Below are 10,820 nucleotides of genomic sequence, written 5' to 3' on the forward strand. Positions count from 1 at the left end.
AAGTTATCCAAGCCAAAGTGGATGGCACTCTAGATCAGCTCCTCCAGGAGATCTTGACCATGACCTTCTTAACAGCTTGTCGAAATTCCGCCGCCAGCAGCAAACAATCCACTGGTCGTAGTTCAAGTGAACAGCTTCAATTGTGGCGGATTAGCGATTAGCCTGCGCTTTTCTCACAAGATAGGCGACATGTACACCATGGCCATGTTCATGAACTCGTGGGCCACAGCATGCCGGAGCGGAATCCAGGAAGTAGTCCCGCCAAATTTCGAGCTGCCATCTCTATTCCCGGTGAAAGAACCCGCACTCATACAATGGCCCACACTCCCCTTCAGAAAAAAATTCGCACTGGCTAGACTCAAATTCAGCGGCCAAGCCCTGTCGAGAATGAAAGCCGCTTCCGATGCTTCCGACTCATCGGATTCAATAGCTAATAACAGCCAAAGGTCACGGGTGGAAATCGTGTCTGCGCTGATATGTAAGGCTCTTATCACCGTTGATCGCGTGACAAAAGGCCTGCTGAGGCCTTTTGTGTGTTCCACAGCTATCAACTTGCGTGAAAGAGTACAATTAAAGACGCCGATGAACGCGTGCGGCAACTTCTTTGCTCAAATCACCACTCCACTTGCTGTAGAAGAGACAGAGCCCTCTTTCAATGGAATACTGAATCAGCTAGGCAACGCGCATAGGAATGCCAAATTGAAGTACGCCGATAGCAGACGCTGGTGTGTTGTGCTCGGTGGTGGCAGATTCGTTCAGGGAATTGGTGAGTGTATTAGGCAGAGATGGAGCAGACGTGATTCTAATCGATAGCTGGTGTAGATTCCCGCTCTACGACAGTGATTTTGGGTGGGGGAAGCCAGACATGGTGAGCAACTCAAGCCCTCCTCTGAGGTCGGTTGGTCTTGTGGATAGTCCAGTTGATGGTGGAATTGATGCTTGGATTACTCTAAACCAAGATGAGATGGCTCTCTTCAAACAAGATCCTGACATTGTGGATTGTACTTCCTAGAAATGTTCTTAATAAAAGTGCGTTTTGCCTACTAATTTGCTTTTCATTTTCATTCTATCATACTCTGCTCATTTTCTGAATTTTGAACACTCTGGGTTCGCATAACAATTGGAAAGATGATCCTTCTTTGAAACCCTATCATGTCCTGTTATGTCGGCATCAATTTATGATTTGTGAGCTTTCAACATGTGTTCTGAATATTCATTTGAATAGTCTATTGATTTCAATTTGGGCAGTTGAAAATTACCATCATCTTTTGTCAAGCAAGCATTTATCTTCCATCAAGTTATATGATACACAAGGAGTTTAATCCAAATTATTTCATTGATTTCGACAATCATGCTCACATGGTGATGACTTAATCGATAATCATGCATAAGATAACTTAATATGACACATTATAACTAAGAATAATGTATAAATGGGTTCCCTTTTTGTATACATCAATGTAAACAGAACTAGTACCTAAGTCTGCTCATCTAGCAGAGAAAGGCAAGCCCACACTTTAATACAACTACAAACAGATTGCAAAATTGTGGCCTTTTCTTGGCAACATTGACGCATGGTGGTAATCCAACCAAGCGCCCAACCAAGTACTTCGTCACTTTCCGCATGGAAGCTCGTACCTCATCAAGTCCTTGATGCATGAGGCGAGGTCGAGAACTTAGGCTAAGATCAACCTTGGAATATATCTCTTGGAGACAAATTTAGCTATCACCAATCCAGCAGCTAATGAAGCTCCGAACAAAGCATGTAACCTCACGCAATAATACTTTGCCATGAAAATTGATCTCTTGTCCTTCACGATGACATTTTGAAGAAAAAGGAACATCATTACTCTACTACTTAAATATGTAAACGAAGCACAAAATATATATTCGACAAAGTTAATAACCTGCCCTCAACAAAAAAAAAAAAAAAAAAAACTCAGCTTCTGCGATGTTCTCTGCTTACCTCATGATTCTCGTCCACAAAGCTAACGACCCGATTTCCCATAGGTAAGGTCAGAAGGCACAGTATCTGGAGTAGATTGTCGTCAAGATGCAAATAAGTACAACAGAGTAAGAGATTTAGGAAAACACAGATTATTTCAACATATCCTTGAGGACGAGATACTAAGAGATTTAGGAAATATGCAGTCAACAAGACACTCACAATGCAACTAGAGGGAAGATCTCTGCTGAGACCGAAAGTTAATAGAAGAGAATAGAGTGCTGTGACTGCCACTTTCACAACAGATGAACCTTTCTCTGTGCCAAGCCTAACCTGCACATGAAATTGCAGCATTAATGTTTGAATTTGTTTCACCAAACCTCATACTACAAGGGACAACTAAGTCACCAGAGGGGATATTTTCCCGACTGTCGTATCTTCTTCCACCTGAAAAGATAAAATGACTGACAGTGAGTCTTAAGTTGTGAACCCGAGAATTTCAAGAAAATGTGGATCAAGTCGAAAGTACCTGATGAAAATGACTGCAGAAGAGTATTAAAGAGGTTGTGAAGCCAACAAGGAGAGATGCGCACAGAACAGTCCCAGTTAAGGGAAGACAGTTCACGCTACTGTCAAATGAAAAACATAAAAGGGCACATGTCATGATAGTGGAGCAGCAGATTTTGGGACGAAAATCAAGTATAATTACCTGTTGTTGCCCATTAACCAGTAAAAGCCCGTAGTAGCAAAAGGTCCAAATGCTGCAAAGCACAAGGGCTCTCCAAGTCCATGGTAGCTTAATCGAAATGGTGGACACTGCAGATGAGACAATTTTGGGTAAATGTGAAAGAACAGTCTCCAAGATGGATCAAGATGTGATCAATCTTTAAATACGAAGTTGTGCCCTTTGAACATCAATCTTATACTTTGAAGCTCAAAAGATCGGCTCAGATGCTTGAGCACTCCAACTAAACAAAGTACAAGTTTATAAGAACACTTCACACTACCTACCTGATATATATAACCACAGATGATAGCACAAGCCAGTAACAGCATTGCACGTAAATGTCCTGCCTCTAGGGACACCCATGTCAGACCTATCAAGCCAAGAACAAGAAACATATAGGCTGCGAGAAGAGTTCCTGTTCGGCTGCCAACATGTATACAGAAAAGCAATTGACAACAGTTAGATGTGTGATAATAGGAAACGTAAAGGATGCAGAGGCAATTTTTTATTAATTTTACTCGCTTACGTGGCTTGCCAGAAGGCTGACTCAGCAAAGAAACACAAAAACGACGTCGTTTTTGTGCAATTTGAATTTTAATATAAAAATTAATTAAATTAATTTTAAAATCAATTTTTTTTTTTAAAAAAAAAAGAGGAGCTCAGCAGCCGACTGCCTTCTTCCTCCTTTTTAAAAAAAATTATTTTTAAATTTAATTTAATTAATTTTTATATTAATTATTTACTCATGTCGCGTGCAAAACGACGTCGTTTTGCACTTAACTCGCCGGAAAATCGTCACGTTAGTATTTTGGCTGAATTTTCTTGTCGTTGGTACTTAACTAATCTATTTTACTATGATTTTAGCATTTAAGAATCACTTTCCTAACTTTTAGCATTTAAGTGTTCATTTGTGCCAAATTTTGGCACTCCAAGGACGCATTTAGTAACGCTTCTATTCTCATGAATAATTTCTAATAAGAAATGATTCTTTTTTATTCTGCTACTAGAAACAATTTATAAACATTTTAAGGCGTTTGATAATTGTCCAAAATTTTTATTCTTGGAATAACATTGTATTTGGTACCGTTCTCAAAATTTCTACTCCAAATAATTTATTTTTAATTTTTAAATAATTTTATTACTTTTTTCTTTTCTTTTTTCTCTCTTCTTCCTCAGCCTGTCGTCAGCCTTAGAACCACCGGCAATTGGCCAGACGAGGGCTGATGACCTCATCGGAGGGTCGTCAACCCCTTGCAAGGCCATGCCTCATTAGTCGAGCCTCGTTGGTAGCTGGGCAAGGCTCGACCTCGTGGCGCCACCACGAGGTCGGCCTCACCTTGGTTGAGCGACATCAACTTCATGGTGGCCCGGTGAGGTCAAGCCCTATTGGCAGCTTGGCGAGCTCGGCCTCACCAGATCCGGGCAAGGTCGAGCCTCGCCCAGCCTAGCTAGGACTCTACCGAGCCTCGCCCGACCAAGCGAGGCTTGTTGAAGCTCACCCAACCGGTTGTTGGCGATCGGAGGAGGCAGCAACGGCTAATGGCGGCAGCGGTGGTGGAAAAAGAAGAGAAAATGAATTAAAACAAGAAGGAAAGAAGAAGAGAAAAGAAAAGAAAAAATATGGGTTGGCTTGATTCTGGAATTGTTCCCTGAAACAAATAATGTATTTTTTTTTTTCTCGATTATGTTCCAAATTTACTTCCGAAAACAAAAAAAAAATAGAAATTTGTTTTCGGAAACAAAATTTTTACCAAACGGATTCCTATTCTAAATCTACTCATGGAAACAAAAGAATAGAAATTTTTATTATTTGGCCAACTGCCAAACGCGTCCCAAGTGTCCCCGACTTTATATTTTTCCTATCCTTTTGAGTATTTTAAACAAGTTTGACCAGCGAAAGCTCATCAAAGATACCAACTGTTTGCTTCGGATGCTCGCGACAAAATCTAAATAAAGAAAATTACTATGAAGCAGATAATGAACAAGCTAGGAACATGTGTACCATGAAGTTGCCCCAGTCTTCACAAGCCTTGGCAAGATCCGAGACGGCTTTACACCGTTGATCGGGATTACTCGAGGAGAGGAGAGAGAAGTCGATGACGGGGACGGAGTCATCGTGGTCGGGATGAACGGCTTGATCACCAGAAGTGGGGGTGGTAAAGGCGTAGTGGGAGGGAATGGAAGCGAGGTTGGTAGATTCAGCTAGAGTCTTAGCACTGGTTATTTTGAGCTGAGGAGTACTAGCTTCTTGATGTGGTGGTGCGACTGGGGAGACGGTATCCATTTGAGGCGAAGCTGACTCTCTTCTTCTCTATCTCTAACCTCTTTTTTTGGTCTGTTCTATATCTAAACTTTGCTCTCATCAACTTAGCTTGTGGCTCGTGGACATCAAGAGTCGGTCGTTTTATACAGTGTCAATACTTGGGTTATGGAATCAAGCTGTTCCCAGATTTCCAAGATCCTCCTTCCAGTCTCTTGTTCGGATTATTCGTTTCACCATACTCAAAAAATTGTCACCCAATATTTAATTAAATGATCAATGGTTCCCTATGTTCACGATATTAATTTATTAGCCAATAATGAAATGAGAGAGTAGAATACACTTAACGTGAAGCAAAAAATACAATACTACAATTTCAACGTAAGATCCGAAAGTTTACATATTATCTATCTATAATAATATGGAGAAACTTGACAAACGTCAATGGGCATCACATGCTCAATCTAGCGTAAAAGTCCTATTAGTGAGTCATTTTATTTTTCATGTGGCATTTTCTATGTTAGAAGAAAGTGTGATTAAATATATAATTATGTTATGTGGGTCACTGCCAGCTATTCTGTTATTAAATGAAGGCGCGCCATACTCAAAAAGTTGTCACCCAATATTAATTAAATGGTCAATGGTTCCCTATGTTCAAGATATTACTTTGTTAGACAATAATGAAATGAGAGAGTAGAATACACTTAACGTGAAGCAAAAAATACGATATTGCAATTTTAGTGTAAGATCCGAAAGTTTACATATATATATTTGGGACAAGAGGAACCAACTTGCAGCTAACAGCTGTGCCATAAACCCCCCGGTGACATTAGCGCAGGACCCACCACCACGGCGTTACACTTAAGACCACTAGTGACCACGCTGAGATTTGAACCCGTCTCCTTCGTGAGGGGGATGTAAGCCCAAGCCAACGCAACCACCACATGGGGTGGTAAGTTTACATATTATTTATCCATAATAATATGGAGAAACTTGACAAACGTCAATGGGCATCACATGCCCAATCTAGCGTAAAAGTCCTATTAGTGAGTCATTTTATTTTTCATGTGGCATTTTCTATGTTAGAAGAAAGTGTGATTAAATATATAATTATGTTATGTGGGCCACTGCCAGCTATTCTGTTATTAAATGAAGGCGCGCCATACTCAAAAAGTTGTCACCCAATATTAATTAAATGGTCAATGGTTCCCTATGTTCAAGATATTACTTTGTTAGCCAATAATGAAATGAGAGAGTAGAATACACTTAACGTGAAGCAAAAAATACGATATTGCAATTTCAATGTAAGATCCGAAAGTTTACATATATATATATATATTGGGGACAAGAGGAACCAACTTGCAGCCGACAGCCGCGCCGTAAACCCCCCGGTGACGCTAGCGCAGGACCCACCACCACAGCGTCACACTTAAGACCACTAGTGACCACTAGCGACCACGCTGGGATTTGAACTCATCCCCTTCGTGAGGGGGATATAAGCCCAAGCCAACGCAGCCACCACATGGGGTGGTAAGTTTACATATTATTTATCTATAATAATATGGAGAAACTTGACAAACGTCAATGGGCATCACATGCCCAACCTAGTGTAAAAGTCCTATTAGTGAGTCATTTTATTTTTCATGTGGCATTTTCTATGTTAGAAGAAAGTGTGATTAAATATATAATTATGTTATGTGGGCCACTTTGCCAGCTATTCTGTTATTAAATGAAGGCGCGCCATACTCAAAAAGTTGTCACCCAATATTAATTAAATGGTCAATGATTCCCTATGTTCAAGATATTACTTTGTTAGCCAATAATGAAATGAGAGAGTAGAATACACTTAATGTGAAGCAAAAATACGATTATGCAATTTCAATGTAAGATCCGAAAGTTTACATATTATTTATCTATAATAATATGGAGAAACTTGACAAACGTTAATGGGCATCACATGCCCAATCTAGCGTAAATAACGCGACCTGCATCTGGTCTATGTTCCTAAGAAAGTCCTATTAGTGAGTTCATGTGGCATTTTCTATGTTAGAAGAAAGTGTGATTAAATATATAATTATGTTATGTGGACCACTGTCAGCTATTCTAAAAGGAAGGAAGATCTCTGTTGAGACTGAAAGCTAGTAGAAGAGAGCATAGTGCTGTGATTGCCACTTTCACAACTGATGAACCTTTCTCTGTGCCAAGCCTAACCTGCACATGAAATTGTAGCGCTAATGTCTGATTTTGTTTTACCAAACCTCATAATAGGGAGAGAGAAGTCACCAGAGGTGATATTTTTCCGACTTCGGTATTTTCTTCCACCCGAAAGATAAAATGACCGACGGTGAGTCTTAAGTTGTGATCCCAAGAATTGTAAGAAAATCTGGATCAAGTAGAAAGTACCTGATGAAAATGACTGCAGAAGAGGATTAAAGAGGTTGTGAAGCCAACAAGGAGAGATGCGCACAGAACAGTTCCAGTTAAGGGAAGATAGCTCACGCTACTGTCAAATAAAAAACATATAAGCAAAACACCTGTCATGATCGTGGAGCAGCAGATTTTGAGTCGAAAATCATATACAATCACCTGTTGTTGCCTATTAACCAGTAAAAGCCCGTAGTAGCAAAAGGTCCAAATGCTGCGAAGCACAATGGCTCTCCAAGTCCATGGTAGCTTAATCAAAATGGTGGACACTGCAGATGGGAAAATTTGGGTAAATGTGAAAGAACAGTCTTTGAAATGGATCAAGGTGTGATGAGTCTTGAAAGACGAAGTTGCTTGAAAGACGAAGTTGCTGCCCTTTGAACATCAATCTTATACTTTCAACCTCACAAGATCAGCTCAGACGCTTGTGCATTCCAACTAAACAAAGTACAAGTTTTAACGAACACTTCCGAGTACCTACGTTATATATATAACCACAGACAATAGCACAAGTGAGTAACAGCATCGCACGCAAATGTCCTGCCTTTAGTGATACCCATGTCAGACCCATCAAGCCAAGGACAAGAAACAAATAAGCTGCAACAAGAGTTCCTGTTCGGCTGCCAACATGTATCCAGAAAAGCAATTGTCAACGGTTACGGTCAAGCAAAAAGATGTGTAATAATAGATAGTGTAAAGGATGCAAAGGCAAATAGACTTGTTCAATTGAATAAAATGTTTGTCAAGCAGTTTGGATTTAAACCTATCTACTAATATTCGAGATGATCATGCTGGTGCGTAATTATTAAAATAATAATAAACAACCAATGAAGCATTAAATAAATTGTAAAGGAAAAGCAAGAATATAACGCTAAGCTAAAGGGAATCACAATCAACATATTGGAAGTGCGCGATAAAGTGATTATTGAAATAGAAATGCACAAACAACGATTTAACATTTATTTCTAAGAACATTTAAATTTTATGGCAAAGCCAAAAGAGTTTGTATTATTTTGAGCGTAATTTTTTATCAAGGATTTTCGCACTTTTTAAAGAACTCAAAAACCAATTTTAAATTTTTTTTCTAATTTTTTAAGAAATGAAATTTTATAGAATTTTTTTAAAAACAATACCTTTTAAAAGATATATAAAAAAATCTTTAAAATAATTTTTTTATAAAAGAATTTTTAAAATTAATTTAACCCGAAAATAGGGAATCAGGTCGGACGTGCGGTCCGGCCCTTTTCGAGATCAGCTTGGGTCAACCGATCCAGGTCACAGGATCCTCAGTCGGACTAGACTTGATTCACGGGCCCAATCCAGCTCAAAAAAAGAAAAAATTTGGGTCCAATCCCCTAAAAAACTTAATGAATTAAGTCTGGCCCAAGAAAGCAAAATAAGCCCATTATGCAGCTATGCCTAATTCGTCCCCTTGCTATTCGCCCCCTCGATGAGAATGGTTGAAGCGAGCGACAACGCACGTCTGGAATTGGTTGCCTGCCCACATCGGCATCACCTCGGCCAGCCTAGGCCGAGGGCTCGCCCTCCGCCCGTCCAGCCACCGCCACTAATCGAGACTAGGCTCGGCCTCCTCACTCCCAAAGTTCGGCCTAGACTCTCTGCTCGGCCGAGGCCACGTCCAACCACGCGGCCAGCCTCGACACAACCACTACTTGACACCCGCCCGAGTCACCACTGCTAGGTCGGCTCAACTCCTTCGGTCAAGAACCCCACTCCCGGCCAGACACCAGAAATGACGAAATAAAGGGAGGCCAAGATGAAACGACACCACGAATGGCCCCAAAAACGCCGGACAGGATCAGCCCCCAGAACACCTAGTGGACGTTCCTAGTCAGCAATCTTATTTCTTGTATCTAATTTAAGATATTGTTGATATTGTTCCCATAATTTCTCTAAGCATCCTCAATCATCCCTAATTTAGAGCTCTTGTAATATCTTTATATACAGTCTGTACAAGAGAGATCATAATATAATAAAAAATAGAAACTACGATTTCTTCGAACGCCACATGGGTGCCGGACTTGAACATGAACAAAGAAGATGGGCAATGAAATTCACATAGGCATTTCATCGAACACCCGCTAGACGGGAATAGAAAGGGGAAATTTGAGTCAATTAGAGCTCGACTCCATGCCTATAGTCGACGCCACAACAGACAATGAGGCTTGCCGACACTCGAAACCGAGCGTGAATAGTCGCCGGTGAGTCTCGGGCCTCGGTTGGTCGAGGCGAGGCAAAACAAAGTATGCTACAAGGGAAAGGAAAGGGGGGGTTGTCGTCGTTACGGTCCTCCACTGGTCTCGACGCTTGTCGTTGCTCTGTATCCTCTCGTGAGGACATCCTTACTGTAGTAGAGTGAAGGATGGGGAGAAAGGGAGAAAGAAAAGAAAAGGGGAAAGGAAAATGAAAGGAGGCTGGCTGGTATGTGGGCCGAGCCTAAGCGTGCCAGGTTTCTTTTCTTTATTTTCGTTTTCTTTTTTCTCTTTCTTTTTAACTAAATTTTAGTAGATTCCATTGCTATTAATGCAAATACTCATAATATCTATATGCTTTGCAATTTAATGAAAATCGTTTTTGTTCAAACACTAAAAATTAATTCATAATTTTTTATGTAATTAATATGAATCGTTAAAAATTTAGATGTTAAATGCTCATAATTGTTTATATATTGATTTGTCATTTAAAGAGTTGCAGTATTTAAGAAAGCAAACATGTTTAAAATGTTAATAAATAACGGAGAAAGTTTAATGATAATTCTAATTGAAGTTTCAATAATTACAATTGACATTCTAATCGAACAATTAGCTTAATTATAATGTTGCTTCTATATCTTAAATATGATTTCATTGACCTGCGCAAGGAGCAGACCTAGGAGTAGTACGTAATCAATGTTTGTCCGTTAATGGTGGAAGAGAGGATGAAAGATGCATTAGGCCTAATCTATTAGTGGTGGAAAAGGATGGAAGGACCATTATCGATGGCAAAGGATGAAATGATGGATAACTCTACAGTATCTGTCCATTAGTGGTGGAGGAAGGGATGGAGACATGAACATTGATGATGGTGACTCGTCTAGTGAAGAAACAATAATGCAGAAAAGCATCCATTTCTACGCTTAAGGAATTGGTTGGTGTTTAGTTAAGGCCTAACTAAGGTTAGGTTAACAAGCTCCAAAGGCTAAACCCAACTCCCCTTTCTACCTTATGATTCAGCTCTTTGCTAAGGTTCTAAATTGTTGGATCTCTAGTTCTAAAACTCTGCCGTTGATAACCAAATATTCCAGCGAAAAGTTGTGTTTCCATCACCAAAATTTCAAGATCATGGACATGTCAAAAGCCAAAATATGACTTCCTAAAAACAGAAAAAATAATGGTTAGGTGTAAAGACTCGCCTTCTATCATCATTTATAGAGAATAACCATCCTCCCATACAAAAGAAGACAA

General features: G+C 39.9%; 2 protein-coding genes across 2 annotated transcripts; one reads left to right on the plus strand and one right to left on the minus strand.

The window, feature by feature from the left end:
• Positions 1 to 189: 189 nt before the first annotated feature.
• LOC120295943 (acetyl-CoA-benzylalcohol acetyltransferase-like) lies at positions 190 to 1,012 on the plus strand. The gene is made up of 2 exons (XM_039317566.1): positions 190 to 725; positions 814 to 1,012. The coding sequence occupies exons 1-2, from the start codon at positions 190 to 192 to the stop codon at positions 1,010 to 1,012; spliced, it is 735 nt and encodes a 244-aa protein (XP_039173500.1).
• A 429-nt stretch (positions 1,013 to 1,441) lies between these two features.
• On the minus strand, positions 1,442 to 2,347 carry LOC104452885 (2-carboxy-1,4-naphthoquinone phytyltransferase, chloroplastic-like). Its single transcript, XM_039316709.1, has 3 exons — positions 2,168 to 2,347; positions 1,967 to 2,032; positions 1,442 to 1,811 (listed from the first exon to the last, which is right to left on the minus strand). Exons 1-3 carry the CDS (start codon positions 2,297 to 2,299, stop codon positions 1,677 to 1,679), a joined length of 333 nt encoding a protein of 110 aa, XP_039172643.1. The 5' UTR covers positions 2,300 to 2,347; the 3' UTR covers positions 1,442 to 1,676.
• Between the last annotated feature and the right edge of the window lie 8,473 nt (positions 2,348 to 10,820).

The sequence above is a fragment of the Eucalyptus grandis genome, chromosome 7, assembly GCF_016545825.1.
Source record: "Eucalyptus grandis isolate ANBG69807.140 chromosome 7, ASM1654582v1, whole genome shotgun sequence".
Lineage (NCBI taxonomy): Eukaryota > Viridiplantae > Streptophyta > Magnoliopsida > Myrtales > Myrtaceae > Eucalyptus > Eucalyptus grandis.

Coding starts and splice junctions, on each gene's coding strand:
- LOC120295943 (XM_039317566.1), top strand. CDS start 190: ATGTACACCATGGCCATGTTCATGAACTCGTGGGCCACAGCATGCCGG. Junction 726..813: donor TACGCCGATAGCAGACGCTG/GTGTGTTGTGCT, acceptor TCTAATCGATAG/CTGGTGTAGATTCCCGCTCT.
- LOC104452885 (XM_039316709.1), bottom strand. CDS start 2,299: ATGCTGCAATTTCATGTGCAGGTTAGGCTTGGCACAGAGAAAGGTTCA. Junction 2,033..2,167: donor ATCTTCCCTCTAGTTGCATT/GTGAGTGTCTTG, acceptor AATCTACTCCAG/ATACTGTGCCTTCTGACCTT. Junction 1,812..1,966: donor TTGTGGACGAGAATCATGAG/GTAAGCAGAGAA, acceptor GTCATCGTGAAG/GACAAGAGATCAATTTTCAT.